This window comes from Chrysemys picta, chromosome 3, assembly GCF_011386835.1.
Source record: "Chrysemys picta bellii isolate R12L10 chromosome 3, ASM1138683v2, whole genome shotgun sequence".
Taxonomy (NCBI): Eukaryota; Metazoa; Chordata; order Testudines; family Emydidae; genus Chrysemys; species Chrysemys picta.
Genome location: NC_088793.1, coordinates 119,416,423 through 119,432,128, shown reverse-complemented (window position 1 = coordinate 119,432,128; position 15,706 = coordinate 119,416,423). Strand labels below are relative to the sequence as shown.

The 15,706-nt window shown below is 40.5% G+C and overlaps 2 protein-coding genes across 11 annotated transcripts in view; one reads left to right on the top strand and one right to left on the bottom strand.

The window, feature by feature from the left end:
* Nucleotides 1-1,780: 1,780 nt before the first annotated feature.
* GTF2H5 (general transcription factor IIH subunit 5) lies at nucleotides 1,781-8,527 on the bottom strand. The gene is made up of 3 exons (XM_005301444.4): nucleotides 8,397-8,527; nucleotides 7,089-7,207; nucleotides 1,781-2,539 (listed from the first exon to the last, which is right to left on the bottom strand). The coding sequence occupies exons 2-3, from the start codon at nucleotides 7,121-7,123 to the stop codon at nucleotides 2,359-2,361; spliced, it is 216 nt and encodes a 71-aa protein (XP_005301501.1). The 5' UTR covers nucleotides 7,124-7,207; nucleotides 8,397-8,527; the 3' UTR covers nucleotides 1,781-2,358.
* SERAC1 (serine active site containing 1) overlaps nucleotides 8,498-15,706 on the top strand; it is a 47,072-nt gene continuing 39,863 nt past the window's right edge. For 5 of the 10 annotated variants that reach the window (XM_065588890.1, XM_042848288.2, XM_065588889.1 and 2 more), the window contains exon 1: nucleotides 8,498-8,638. Coding sequence is in view for 5 of the 10 variants with exons in the window: in XM_065588888.1 (XP_065444960.1) it covers nucleotides 8,977-9,026 (50 nt within the window). In the remaining 5 variants the exon portion in view is untranslated. Of the gene's footprint in view, nucleotides 9,027-15,706 lie in introns of all 10 variants that reach the window. The other 5 variants (XM_042848289.2, XM_065588887.1, XM_065588888.1 and 2 more) reach the window with 4 other exon arrangements.

Here is a 15,706-nt window from a genome sequence, read left to right as displayed (position 1 = left end):
GCTGAACTGATGTTTGCAGGGTTAGGAGGACTTCCAGCTTTAAAGGTCCAGACCAAGAAGTGTGTATGCTCAGCAAAGATTTTGTGGCAAAGGTTGTAAAAACTCCACACTTGTAAAAGCTGAAAACCAAATTGTTGTGTCTTTCCCTTTTTGCCCCTCTGAATTTCTTTGCCTATATTAAATGTAAGCACGAAGTTAATGCAATACTAAGTTTGTACAGTTAAACATCACAAAAAGCCAGGAACTGCAGAAGTTCTTCAAAGACTCAAAAGGAAAATTACAAAGAATTTATGACACTAAATTCAGCATCAAGGTACAGAGGGGCTTAATGAGAGGCTGTTGAGAATCATTTAGACAGAGGGTGATCAAAATCTTGTTGGAAAACAATCTAGGATTTTAGTGAAAGAGCACTTGACAGATTTAAATGAACTCTCCCTACAGGCATGGTAGAATTTCTTCTAGACTGTATCAAAGGAAAGAGATGTGGAAGAACTTCTGGATTTTAAGAGCATCTTACTGATTATCCGAAATATTCTTGCATTGCGGGAATAAATTTTACATGTCAGGTTAGCAGGACTAGCTTGAAGATTCAAGTGAAGACATGGACCTCAAGACAGGAGGCTAGGAACCAGAAATAGAATTCTTCCCTCCATACAGTTAGACATACCTGCAATCCATGATCTTCTTGTTCATGACGGGGATAAAAGGAAAACATTCAATTTCTTTTTTAACCATCCAGTCAGGGAAGGAAGGAAATATGTGCAGACGGGTCTTTGAGCTCAAAACTGAGGCAGTATCCAATTGGCAGAGTAAGGGACAAAACCTGAGGAGTTTTGCATGCAACGGAGAAGCCAAAAGATCCAGAGTGGAGAACTGGTGCTTGTTCACTGGGAATTGAAATAGTGCTGGGAAGAAAGTCCAGGCTCTTAGAGAACTGAATTTCTGCACAGCCCACCACCAAATAGATCTATTTTTCCCACAATATGAGCAACCCTCAGAGAAGTGAAATGTTTCTCTGATCAGAGGAACCACAAGCTTGACTCAGAGAGGAATCTGAAATTCTTGGTGCCTCCTAGACAGTCCTATTAATCTGTTGATACCACTGGTGAACTGGCTAGCCAGACTTATAGTGGTTTATCCACACAAGTACAAAAGTGCCTTTATTGCAGCTCTTTGTTCAAGAACATTTATGTGGAATTTTAATTTAGAGTGGGCTGGTACCTGGAAAAAAACTTAAATTAATCTGACATTCATTGGAAAAACAAAAGAGAAAAAGCAAAAATCATAGGCTTTCTATAAAAAACCTTCCACGCATTTTTCTAACAGATCTTGGGAGCTGACATTGCCCTTAACTTGGAGAGAGGATTTTGAGAAGCAATCATCCTCGAGCAAATCTCATTGAATCACAGAGATGTAGAAGTTTTGCAGTAAGGAATATCTTTTCTCTTTTCAGGTTAAGGAATATCAACTTTCACAATATTCTTAAGTAGACAGAGTGCTTATTTATTTTAACCTCCTATTTATGCACTTTATTGTAGAGAGGTGTTAACTCCTTTTAGGTGAATTTGCTACATGTTCCAGTGCTATTTGACCACCACTTACAGGCATATTTCTCCTTCCTATTTGTTGTTGCTGGTATTCAGTTCAGCAACCATTTAAATCTAATAACAATCATTGGTGTATTTTGTTTTTCATACAAATATTTTAATTAAAAAATACAGAACTATGAATTAGGTAACTGTCAATGCTATGCTAGCAAATAATTAATTGGTAAACAAAGTTTAACAAACTGAGGGGAAAACATTTTATTTATTTTTGGTGCATCAAATATTTTAAAAATAAAAGCTAAGTATTCCATGTCATCATGCACTCAACTTACTTAGGGTGTTTCATCAGTCACACAAAGTAACATTTTAATACAGATGGTTTAATCAGAGTCAATTATACGATAACCTGCTCTAATCTCACCTGCAGGAATGTGAAACACACACAATATTCTAAGGAAATGCTGATAAATAAGACACCGTTACCCTCTGTTTTTAAGATAATGTAATTTGACAAGAAAAGAAATGGAGGAGGCTAAAGGAAAACAAATATGGTATTTTTATACCAAGCATCAGAAAATCCTCTAGACTAGCAAACTCTGAAAGGTATCCTGCTTTTCAAATCTCTCTCAAAATGGCAAAAATCAAAGCCAATTCAAAAGTATTTAGTGTATGGAAACAATCCATTTTGTTACAATAACCACTTCTCTCTAAGACTCCCTAATCAGTCACGCAGAGAATGAACAATAAAACTCTTTTGATTCCATGTATGTTGCTTGCAATTTTGGAATAGTCAATTCACTTTCTAGTCTTTTTACTTCTGTGTAATAGGAAAAGAGTTCTGGTCCATTAACTCGCCCACTCTCTCCTGGAGGAAGTTAACCAACTCAGCTAACACAAAAACATGCGTTTCATCCAGGTCTTGTATGATGAACTTCTTCCCCAGGGCATTTGACTCATCCAAATATAGCAGGAACTGCTTCATGGCTGGGTCGCTGTAGAGACAAACATGAACCAGAATCCATATTATTGTCTCATGACATGATACAGCAACACAGCAGTAAGTAAAACAACTTTGGAATAATGGAACGTGAAAACTGCTTCCTGAGCAGCATGCTCATTTTCAAGAGTTCTTTGTTGCCTACATCCATCATCTTAGAAACGCTTTCCTAAAAGTTATTCTTAAGCAATAGTGACCCTTTTGGAGTACTTTACAAATTAAACTGTGACCAGCTAAAAGGGCCCAAGAGGAAGAAAACTGGTTGCCTGACTTGCAGAGAATACTTGGTGATTCTATTGGTATTATAAAATACTTTTTCAGTAAAATATGAACAATGAGTTTAAGGTTCATTTGTCTTTTCTTAACACTTATAATTTAATATCCTCAGTTTACATATTTTTGTTCTAGCCTGATTTAGCTATAAATAGTATAGACAAAGCCAAGGCCCTTTGCTTTCAGTATTGATTTTGTTTAAAATTTCCTGGGAATTTTGGTGTTTATTACAAAAATTAAAAACATGGATGAAAATCAGCACAAAAAATTAACTTCACAGTTGTCCAAGTAAATATCAGGTTAGTACTGGGCAATGGGAGGACAGAAAAAAAGCAAAAAATACAGAAAAGTAAGAGTATTGAAAATAAAAGCAATTTAATGATGTGGTTTATTTCATGCACTGTACATATGCATGTGCATGCGTGTATATGTGTCTTGCACTACACTGTCTTTAACAGATAGCCTTGCATTTACACTTAGACCAATTTATTATTAGCATAAACATTTACCCAATGTATTGGATTTTCTTAACAATCCATTTTTTCATATACTTGAGTGATCCAAAATGTGGATGAAAATGGGTAAAAACTGTATAATAGCCTTTGTAAAACCTGAGAATGTTTCTATAAAAACTGGAAATGAAGGGCCCTAAGTACAGTATAGCATGAAGTAGTATTGTACCTGAAGCACAAAATGGAGTTTAAGAGTTTCTCAGTAAATCCTTAATTATCCAATATTTTATATTTGACAAAACTTTATGGGGTTTTTTGGTAGTGTTTTAAAGTTAATTTTTCAATACCTTACCTAGCTCCTCTGGGGCTCTCAGATTTTATTTAAATGCAATTAGTTAAAGGGTCAGTGTTAAAAAATATTTATTGAGCTGAGGTGTAGGTAACAACATAAGAAGGGCAATCTTTACAATGATCACATTACAAAGTGACTAGATAATTTAAAATTAGACTTTTGATAAGTGCTGTGTTCCACTGATATATTTAGTAGTTTCGACTTGACAGCAATATATAAATAAATCAGTGGAACACAGCACTTATTTAATAATACATATATATATATTTTACACAAGTCAGGAAAAGTATGTTCTTCAGTGAAATTATGCATTTTTAAACTAATCTCTGGATTCTGGCAACTGGAATGTCCTGGTGCAGCAGTCAATGCTGGAAGAGTAGATGTCAGAACTAAGGGGCTCAGAATCTTTTAGTAGAAACCATTATTTATACTAGAAACTATATTATCTGACAGAAAGGAGGAAATAAGATTTAGCAAGTTCTGCAATTGATATTAGTACCAGTTACCATATTTCCAAGACCTTCTACGGGGGGAAATAAAACAACCCACACATTTGGGTGAACTGTGTACCACAAAATTAAGGTAAACTTTTTACACAATGTAGAAATCCTTTTAGATATTGGCCTCAAACACATAGAAGCATGACTGGAGTGAGGAAAGAAGTTTGCAAGAGAGAATAATTCTGAAGCCAGAAAAGTGAAAAAGCCTCTAAGTTAAAGCTCATCTAAAGAGGTTACACTAATTTGCATTGGCATGTCTGGAAAGAAACTTAAGATTATATAAAATAGAGGGTGGAAAAATTGAACACCCTAAGTGCTTCTTTATATATTATTTATCATTCCTCCATAACCAGTTGTCTTCCTTTTGAACTTCATCCAACGGCAGGTTACTGATCCAAACTGCTAGTGCCAGATAATTATTAGCATTTGCTTGCTTGCTTTTAGTGATCTGTTGGAAATGAGTTAGTAGTCTCAGGCCAGATCTCATGGGACATATGTCCACATCATCACAAAACCATCACAGTTGGCATTAATTGGAGCCCTTCTGATAGTTATAGCAGAAAGGCTTTACCCATTTAGTACATGAAGACTTAACTATATTCTAATCCTTGATGTGGTCCCTCCGGAACAGGGCTTAGCATGCACATTAAAAGGGTGGGGAAGCTTGCAACTGCAGTGCCTTGCCAAATTGTCCTTTGATCTGTTTATAGATACAAAATTCAAACATTTTTTGTTGTTTTTAACTGATCACTTCAGTTTCCAGTGCTGTTCATCTGGCACCTTTCACAAGTTCTAAAAATTAATCTGAAAAAAATATTAAGGAAGTAGATTCCCTTACAAAAAAGTTCTATGACTTCTGCTAGCACAGAATTCCATGCATACTCCCTGAGCTGGCTGTGAGCAGCAAGACAGCAACTGGCAAAGCTTGTCCAGCTAGCTTTGTGGAAATAGTGGATGGGCATTGTTTAGCAGCACAATAAACACTGTAAGTCAGGGGTTCTCACACTTCATTGCACCGTGACCCCCTTCTGATAACAAAAATTACTTCACGACCCCAGGAGGGGGGACCGAAGCCTGAGCCTCACCGCTCTGGGCAGGGGGGCAAAGCTGATGCTCAAGCAACCTGCAACCTGAACCCTGCTGCCCAGGGCTTTGGCCCTGTCCCTGGCCAGTGGGGCTTGGGCTTCAGCCCTGGGTCCCAGCAAGTCTAAGCCAACCCTGGTGACTCCATTCAAAGCGGGCTGTGACCCACTTTGGGGTCCCGACCCACAGTTTGAGAACCACTGCTTTAGGTTCAAATCCTTCTTGGACTTATAAATATTGATAAGAGCAGCTAAGTGATGGGATCTTCATATCTATCACACCTGAGAGCAGCTGGGGCGCTGGGAGTCTGGCAATGAACGTGTACAGGAGTGGAATGCAGACAAGTCACACCAGCAACTGCTATGCTACTCTCATACTTCTTCCACATTAATATTAGGCAGGGCTGTTAGCATGGAACTAATGTGTGAATAGACAAGCAAATGCTAGGAGTGTCTATATAAAAGGCAAACATTTTTAAATGTTTTGCTCCCATTTGTCTGAGACGTTTTAATTTCTTGTCATGGCCTGTTAGCTGAAGATAAACCTGTTGGCATAGTTTACCATAATAGCTCAAGACGATTTAATTACATGGTCACTAGCCTCAATTTTCTCTGACTTTTCTATTTTATTGGTCTTCACTAAAACTATAACAAGCTCTTTGCCTGATTTGCTTGAAAGCAGAAATAACTATATTATAGGGATCAGCACTACATGTAGGTTGAAAGACCCTCCCCTCGCTATATCTCCCACACATCTTTCCTCTGTCCCACCCTTTCACCTTCTCCTGATGACTAGATTTTTACTCCTAAGGAAAACAATTCTTTCAGAGAATAGAGAGTTTAAGTACATATACAACAAATACTTTTACGAAAAAGCAAGCACAGTTTGAAATACTACCGGAAAGAGTTAAAAGGAGAGAATGTAGCAAGTGTTGGAATAATTCCATGAAGCAGCTTGAAGATATTTGTTAACACAGTGCAGTATGCTACTTGGTATTTTACAGTATAACTATGGCTCACTGCTTTCTAATATTGGGTCACCATATTTAATTTCACAAAATACTAACAGTTTTTGGTTGTCTTGGTTACTTAAGGCCAAATTCTCTCAAAGGCAACACTCCCGGTCACTTCAATGGGTGCAGAATCAGGCCCTAACGGACAAATCATCAGAAGCATTGTGAACACTTCACACCTTATCACTGTGAACTCACTGTGAATAAGTAGTCCAGGGAGGATCACCCTGGTGCTGTCCTGACAGTGGTCTAGAACTACTATACTACAGACCCCAGTGTGGATGCAGTGTATATCAAAAGGAGTTTTTCCTGCTGGCGTAGGAACACTACCTCCCTTACCAACAACAGTCTTCTGTCAGCTTGGCTGCATCTACACTTAACGTTTTTTCAGAATAGCTACATCTCTAGAGGTGTGGATTTCCCACCCACTCTTGACTAAGACAGCTCTGCTGGTATAAGTTTTAAGTATAACATAACACACAGTAGAAAGCATGTATGGAGTACAACCAAGATCATGGCCATGAAGTGGATGTCACAAACCCTGACTTGTGTTATCTACATTTTGGGGATAATTGAGGGTCTGGCCCTTATTTAGAATTTAATGGCAACGGTTTAGATTATGTGGCATACAATTACTGTATAGAAAGCAATAATTTACAGACTAAATAAAATTCACTTTTCTAGATTATAAACTGCAAACAGGTGCATACTGGTCTAAGCAGAATTTGTGCAGGACTTCTATTCAGTGGGAGAGAAGGGGGAGAAAAGATGAAGGGAGTGAGGGTTCTACATGTTCTGTAAAGTGTCTAGAATATTTTAGGCACTAAACAAATAAGAAATGTGTTCAGTTGAAATTCAGCGTAACTACTAACCATTCTATAAGAACACCCTTCAGGACATTCACCATCTTCTCAACACACTTAGAAAACCCAGATGTGGCAGATAATGAAAACAGATCTTGCTTTGGATTATGCTTGGAACCAGAGAGAAACTGAAAAGAGGAGGAAAAAAAATAATGTAACAGATTTTTCATTGACCAAAATGGCCATTAAAATTTGGCCCTGTATACTTTTAAGTCACTGTAAAATTAGTAAAATGCCATGAAAATGTAAACAAAAACCTACATACATTAATAAAGCCTAGCCTGCATATTAATCTTAGAGAAGATATTGTCACATTTTCAATATATATATTTTTCAATAATACCACAAATGAGGAGGAGGAGGCGGCTGTTCATACATTACAGTAATGGAACAAACACCTCTACCCCAATATAACGCGACCCAATATAACACAAATTCGGATATAATGCGGTAAAGCAGTGCTCTGGGGGGAGGGGGGCTGCGCACTCCGGCGGATCAAAGCAAGTTCGATATAATGCGGTTTCACCTATAACATGGTATGATTTTTTTGGTTCCTGAGGACAGCATTATATCGAGGTAGAGGTGTACAGAATCTTCTAGTTTATAATGACTTACAGAGATTATTTAAATGAATCATACAAAGAATGCACATAGTGATGTTGAATATCATAAGTAGTGCTTCTGGGTTTCTTCAGGGTTATTCATTTAATTTCAGGGTTTATTTTTAGTAGTTTAAGTTTTACATAGATTTCCCCCCCCAAAAAAAATTGGGGGGGGGGGTTGAGCTCTTTTAGTATTTACTGTAACAATTATATATATGTTACCCATTACAGCAGTATATACTGCCAGGAGCAATCTCTCTGTACTGTTTGCTAGTGGCTGTAATGCAGTACCCCTGACAACAGCAGGACAAGACAGAAGCGCATCAGGGAACCACCGGGGCGCACCAGCAGGGTCTGCAGGCACCAATGAGCGTCCAGCAGGTGAGTGGCTGTAGAAATTTCCCCCCTTATTGCTCCCCGCAGACAAGCCCCTAGCGACCAAGTGACCATTCCGGCGATAACGGGACCAAGCCCTTGTCACGCGTTGTGCAGCGGGCAGGTCTGTCGGTTGCAGCCGTAGGGCAGCGACCCGGCTCAGGGGGGCCATGCCAGGGCTGAGATGATGCGGGGAGAGGGGGAGCAGGTGAGGTAGCTGCGGCTGCGCACGGCCCGGCAGAGGGGGAGGGGGACTGAGGGCAGCGGGGCTCCACTGCGCGAGGGGCAGCAGTGGGGGTGAGCGACGCCCGCTCCTATTCGCGCTCCCCCCGCCACCGACCTGCGGTTTCCCTGACGACGGAGCAACCGGCTCCGAGCCCGACAGGCGCGCGAGTTCTAAGGAGAGAACCGACCGCCGACAACGCCAAAGCAGCCGTGCGCATGCGCGGCCGGCATGGCTCTCTTCCTGCCCCGCCCCTGGCGCTAAACGGGGATTGGGTGAGGCCTGTCTTGCGTGTTGACGACACACGGGTACGTCGCTGACAGCTGTCGGGAGCCGGGAGAGAGGCGGCAGCGGGGCAGGTAACGGGGGCCAGGGGGGTGAGCGAGCCTGGGGGGCGGCGCTGTTGGCCCAGCCACGTGTGGGGAGCGACTCTGGCAGCCCCTGTGTTGGGGCGCTGCGGGGCTCTGGGCTGGGGGAAGCAGGGCTGCAGGGGGCGGGGCAGGGTAGTGTCGAGGTGTAATGAGGCAGGCCTGAAAAGAACATGAAGAGCAGCTAGAAAAAAGATTAAAACAAACCGCAAACAAAAATTTAAACTGCAACGGCAGTGGGAAGCCTGCCAAACTGTCAGGGGGGCCGCTGGATGGTCACGGTGCCGAAGGCGCACTCCAGGTAGACAAGGCTGTTGTGGAGAAGCTAAATGAAGTTTTTGCAATGGGCTCCCAGGGCGATCTTGGCAATTACAGGCCGGTAAGCTTAACTTCAGTACCAGGCAAATTGGTTGGAACTAGAACAGAATTATTCGACACATAGAAGAACATAGGATGTTGGGAGTCAACATGGCTTTTGGAAAAGGGACTCATGCCTCACCAATTTATTAGCATTCTTTGAGGGTATCAGCAGGCATGTGGACAAGGGTGATGTACAGTCAATGTAGCGAAACTGAACTTTCAGAAAACAAGGTACCATACCAAAGGCTCTTAAGCAAGGTAAGCAGTCGTGGGATAAGGGTAGGCCCTGGTTAAAAAGATAGGAACCAAACAATAAGAATAAATAATTAGTTTTCACAATAGAGAGAGAGATAAATAGCACTCTCCTTCCCTCCTCACCCCAAAGTGTCTCTGCTGGGACCAGCGCTATTCAACATATTCATAAATGATCTGGAAAAGGGAGCGAACAGTGATGTGGCAAAATTTGCAGATGATAAAAAAAATTACTAAAGATAATTAAGTCCAAAGCTGATTGCAAAGAGTTACAAGGGCATCTCACAAAACTGGGTGACTGTGCAACACAATGGCAGATGAACTTCAATGTTGATAAATGCAAAATAATGCACATTGGAAAACATAATCACAACTACGTGTATAATACAAAATGTTGTGGTCCAAATTAGTTTTCACCTTTCAAGAAAGAGATCTTGAAGTCATCATGGATAGTTTTCAGAAAACATCTGCCCACTGTGTAGAGGCAGTCAAAAAAGCGAACAGAATGTTATGAACAATTAGGGTAAGGTTATTAATAAGAAGATAGAAATATAATAGTGACATTATATATATCCATGGTACACCCATACCTTGAATCTTGTGTGCAGTTCTGTTTGCCCCAACTCAAAGATATATTCAAATTGGAAAAAATTCAGAGAAGAGCAACAAAAATGATGAGGACTATGGAACAACTTCCATATGAGGAGAGAGAAAAAAAGACTTGGACTGTTCAGCTTAGAAAAGAGACAACCAAGGGGGGATCTGATAGAGGTTTATAAAATCATGAATGAGATGGAGAAAGTGAATAAGAAAGTGTTATGTACCCTTTCAGATAACAAAACTAGGGGTCTCCTGATGAATTAATAGGCAGCAAGTTTAAAACAAACATAGGGAAGTATTTCTTCACACAGTGCATAGTCCCAACCTGTGGAACTCATTGCCTGCCCTCCCCCCCCCCCCTTTGCATGTCATCTTTAAAATGTCTGGTTGTTCCCTCTGTGGTGTTGTGACATCTGGATGTTTCATAGTTATAAAATTGTCTGAGACTAATGCTTCTTCCTCCCTGCAGCCCAAGAGCATGATCCCAGAGGTTCTGGAATTCTCCTGATTTCAGTGGGAAACTGTTAGGACCCCAAATAACTTTGGCAAAGGGAGTGTTGTCTTATCATAATATCATGTTTGTCCTAAATTCCAACAGTTGACAGCCCTAAACCCTGTGGTGAAAACAGGCAGAATGCTAACAATACTAGAGTAACAACCTGTTCTTCTTCTTGAAGAAGAGTTCTGTGGAGCTCAAAAGCTTCTCTCTCTCACCCACAGAAGTTTGTTCAATTAAAGATATTGCCTCACCCACCTTGTTTTTCTTGTTCTTCTGAGCTCTTACGCAGTATTGCCCCTTAGGGGACTGATACAAGGCCCACTGAAGACAAAGGAATGACATTGACTTTGGCCTTGTGTTTTAAAATGAAATTTCTGATGATTGCGGGGAACTGCAGTGTTTTCTGTTACAGATTAGTGTGCTTACTGCAATTACAGACTATGATCAAGTGGTATTATAAAAATCTTTCTGAAAGGAAGATTAGACCATAAACTTGATCGTGTCTCCAGAGACACAATGAAAAGGCAATACCTTTCATAATGCAGTGCATCTTTTTCTTAACCTCTTAATTCTTAATAACCACTCAAGTAGCATGTTCTACCTATGGTCATAAAGAATCCATGAATGAAGAGTTTATACATACTACCGTTGATTAGGTTGGATGTTTTTAAAAATAAAAATAGAAAACAAAAATTCCCCAAAGGGACCAGTTGTGGTGCCATTGGGATATTTCACTGTGTGTTGTCTATTTTGTTGAGGCAGCTGGGGAATAAACATTGGACCTAACTTGACGGTGTTCCTCTGTAAATGGAGTTATCTTCTGGAGTCCAAGGACATATTTATTTTCCTAACAGTTCTGTACTTCATCTGTTCTATATTAAATAAGTGGTAATCACTTTAAATAAACAAATCCATGTACAACATGATGGGAAGGGCCATGTATTCTCAGATTGTGAGCTTTGTTAGTCCTGCAGCTTCTTTGTTAAATGAAGAGATATAACGTAACTCTTATAAAGAAAATAATCACATCCCTGTATTGCAAAATTAGACCTTGATCCTGCAAGTACTGGCATGTGAGAAGTCCCATTGAACTAGTTACTCATGTGCATGAATATTTTTATGATCAGTGCTTTAGGGACTGATCTTGCTCCAATTGCAGTTCATGGGGAAAACTTCCATTATCTTCAATGGGAGTATTATAAAGTCCTTTGAGACCAATCTTTAAGGCTATTGAACCACTGGAATTCCCATTAAAGATGATTTGCAAAGGATTTTTTTAAAAAGTGGGATTGCATCTCTCCCCCCCCCCCCCCCTATTTTGAGTGGTTGGGGTTTTGTTTTTTCTTTTTTCTTGCTTGTTACATTTTCTAAGGTAAGGGCTGGTCTTTCCTGGTTTTAGCTGTGTCGGACGCTGCTGTGTCCAGTTCTGGTGCCCACAATTCAAGAAGGGTGTTTATAAATTGGAGAGGGTTCAGAAAAGAGGAAGGAGAATGATTGATTTAAAGGATTGTAAAACATGCCATATAATGATAGACACTAGGAGCTCAATCTATTTAGCTTATCAATTGGAAGGTTAAGGGATGACTTGATCACAGTCTATAAGTACCTACATGGGGAACAAATATTTCGATTGCCTGTATTATACAGGAAGTCAGACTAAATGCCACAGTGGTTCTTTCTGGCCTTAGAAGAATCTATGAATCTGGTATTTTGCACTGTCACACTTTGAAGCTTTAACACCTGCCCTTTCAATCGGCAAATGTCCTTCTTCCAAAATGTTATTTAGCCATTGAAGTTAAATAGGTGTTTAAAAGTTACCAAACAAACCAAATCCAAAAGGTTAAACAATGAAACCAAAAATCCTTTCCTCCTCTCATTTTGCTCAGTTTTCATTCTCTTGAGTCTTGTGACATCCTTTCACTAGTTCTCCAGACAGTGTAGGCCTTGTCTGCACTGTTTCAAGCAATTGCATACTCTGGTGTTAGCGATGTTGAGAACTGTAGCCTAGACAGCGTGCCAGCTGCCAACCATCTTTTCAGCAGCTTGTCAGAGGCGACTTGGAGGAGGGCATGCATAGACAAAAGTGCCTTCACTCTGCCCCTTCCCCCACTAATTTAGGTTTATTTTGTGCAGGATTAGATATCACAGTGCTGAGAAATAGCCTGCTGGCTGCTGTTGTTATCTATGCTACGGTTTAACTAAGTTGATATTAGTAATGCTAGGAAATTTTTCTAAAGTCTCCTTAGCATGGATAGGACTATAGAGTTTTTCTGGGAACAGAAGACCCAAGCTTCATTGGAGGAGCTGAAGGGAAGGAACCAAGTGTCACAGGTCCAGTTGAGTGTCCCCCTCCTGGCTGCTTGCCAGACTGCTGTGAGGTTACCTAGCTGCTGGATCCTCAAGTATTTTTAGCCTTTGGAGTCTGAACAGAGCCCAGGTACACACTTGAGGTGCAGAGCTTCTATCTAGGATCCCCTCCTGAGAGCTGTGACTGCATGGGCCCCTGTGCAGGCCCCTAGAACCAGTTCAATCCTCCTGTAGTTTAAACACATCCTCTCCCAGATCTCCACCTGAAGGTGTGAGCCTTCTGGTTTACCTCTTCAAGGACCATGTGATAAGGTGTAGCACACAACACATACAGACTTTGCACAGGACTCACAGTTCTGCTCTTTAATAGCATGAGAAATACATGATCTTTTCAAAAATAATAAATCCTAAATGTAATTCCCTGCCTCAGTTTCTTCACCACTCCAGAGTATTCCTTAGGCTTAGGTCAGAGTCCCTTGGGGCTATCTAAGGCAGGGGTTCTCAAACTGGGGGTCAGGACCCCTCAGGGGGTCATGAAGTTTTTACATAGGGGGTTGCAAGCTGTCAGCCTCCACCCCAAACCCTGCTTTGCATCCAGCATTTATAATGGTGTTAAATATATAAAAACTTTTTTTTAATTTATAAGGGGGGGTCGCACTCAGAGGCTGCTGTGTGAAAGGGGTCACCAGTACAAAAGTTTGAGAACCACTGATCTAGAGTCTTTCTGTTCCAGTGCATGGTTTATATTCTGAAACATTGGGCCTTCTCTCTCCATCTTGCCTTCTCCGACCTTGGTTGGTCCATCCTTATACAAGTCTTGACCTGGTGAGACTTTTATAACCTGCTTTTGTCATCTGTCTCTTTGTCCTGCTTCAGGAACTTCCATTCTCCAGCCCCGTGCTGAGGGAAGTTGGAGAGAACTCATTTCCCAATTTGGGAACCCTTCTTAGCATAACTATTGTGTGGTCAGAGTATAATTGTTAAAATTGACAACTCTCTGTTGTTGCTGGTGTGGGGAAGATGTGACAGGGTCTTGCAAGCAGTAGTGAAATCCCTATAGAGATATAACAATTTTCATAGCAACAACTCCATATTATTAGAATTAGTAAATTGTACAAATAAGACTCCCCAAGTCATAACATGGAGCAACTGCCCCTATTTTCTTGGAAGGAGTGGAACAGTATTAATCAGAAACTAACAAATACAAAAAAAAGGGCACAAGCCCATTTTAATTTTTTTCCCTTTGGAGATCAATTTAAATTAACTGGGAGGTCCAGGTGCTCAGCATCCCTCAAGATCAGGCCCATAAAGACCTTTCTTATGGGAGCACTGTCAACGTGTGCATGCATTAGTTTGTCATTTTGAATTAGTAAGAACTGTGGTCATATGGTGACTTAATTTGACCTTTGTTTATTTAAAAGACACTTTATATATCCAATGTAATTAGTTAATTGTTGAACCCCTATTTGAGAGTACTCATTTGTTTTTAAATGCATTTTAATAAATTAATGTCTTCAATAATGCAGCTTACATAAGTATATGAACACAAACATCCAATGATACAGTCAATCTGTGGAACTCAGCCAGAGGATGTTGGGAAGGCCAAGACTATAATAGGGTTCAAAAAAGAACTAGATACATTGATGGAGGGTAGGTCCCCTCCATCAATGGCTATGAGCCAGGATGGGCAGGGGTGGTATCCCTAGCCTCTGCCAGAAATTCCATCATCTTGTTTGAGAACTGCAACCTTAACTCTGTCTTCTGGTTTTCCAGTGTATTTGTTCGTTTAATCCTAATAGTATAAGACACATGCTGGGCAGTCAGTGAAATAAGGTAGTAACTTTAAGATAGTTTTTAATAAAGTTTTATTGACAAATATATCTCTTCTTATAAGCTTTCTATGCCAGATCTGATTCTGAGCCCCATGTAGATGATAAATACTTAATTTAGCCTCAAGAGCACTCTGTCTCTTCTTGAATCTATGTCTGAAAATAATAGTTAGACTGCCCAAAGCCCTAGTGTTACTTCAGACTTAGTTGGTAGAACAGTATTTTCTAATTTTTCTTGCACTTCATTTGAAGTTTTCTTCAAATCTGTTTGAAGAATAGAGTGGAGCTGTGCAGAAGCTGCTCAAATACCAGTACGTTTCCAAGTGTAGATCTGCACAGGAGTTAACTCTGCTAGAAGCAGTATTAAATCCCTCCAATGGACTAGGGGAGGAGGGTAGTGCATGGTGATTCAGGCCCGGTGAGACAATATTATTCTTTCTCTGGAGGTAACAAGAGAACAGTATTAAATGTTAAAAGAACTGTGTACCACATTTGTACATAAGAAGAATGGTTTGGAGCTTAAGGCATTAGACAGGGACTTAAGAGATCTTGGTTCAGTTCTCCGTTCTGACACAAACTTTCCGTGTTACTTGGGCAAGTCACTTAATCACTTTGGGCTAGATAGTGATTCCCTTATTTACATTGAATAGCACCTAATTTCTTGAGTAGTGGCACTGACTTCAGTGGTACTACTTGAGAAGTAAGAGATAATCCTATGGGCTTGTCTACACTACCATTTAAGTCGATGTAACCCAAGTTGTTCATGGGTGTGGAAAAAGCCACTCTCCTGCTGAGCGACATAAATTACATCGACTTAAAGCGGTGTCCACACTGCACTCTGTCGGCAGCAGACACTCTCCCGCCGATATATCTTCTGCCTCTAGTTGAGGTGGCGTAATTATGCCGATGGGAGAGTGCTCTCCAGTCGGCATAGCCCATCTTCACCAGAAACTGCAGCTGCGCCAATGTAGCATGGTAGTGTAGACTAGGCCTATGTAGTTGAGAAATGTGCAGTGTGGCTATCAAAGCCTCAGTTCCCCATGTGTAAATGGGGATAATGGTAGTTACATATGTCACAGCGGTGTTGTGAGGATAAACCTGTTATTATTTGAGAGGCACTCAGATACTTCAGTGACAGACTCACTGTGGTATGTTCCGTTGGCAAAACTAATTATTCAGAGCTTCCATATTCTTAAAATATGCTTTGTGGTT

What these genes read in the sequence shown, in the direction of transcription:
- GTF2H5 (XM_005301444.4), bottom strand. Translation starts at nt 7,123, where the DNA reads ATGGTGAATGTCCTGAAGGGTGTTCTTATAGAATG. An exon ending in AAGGGTGTTCTTATAGAATG is followed by an intron (nt 2,540 to 7,088) that starts GTTAGTAGTTAC and finishes TTGTCTCTACAG; the next exon opens with CGACCCAGCCATGAAGCAGT.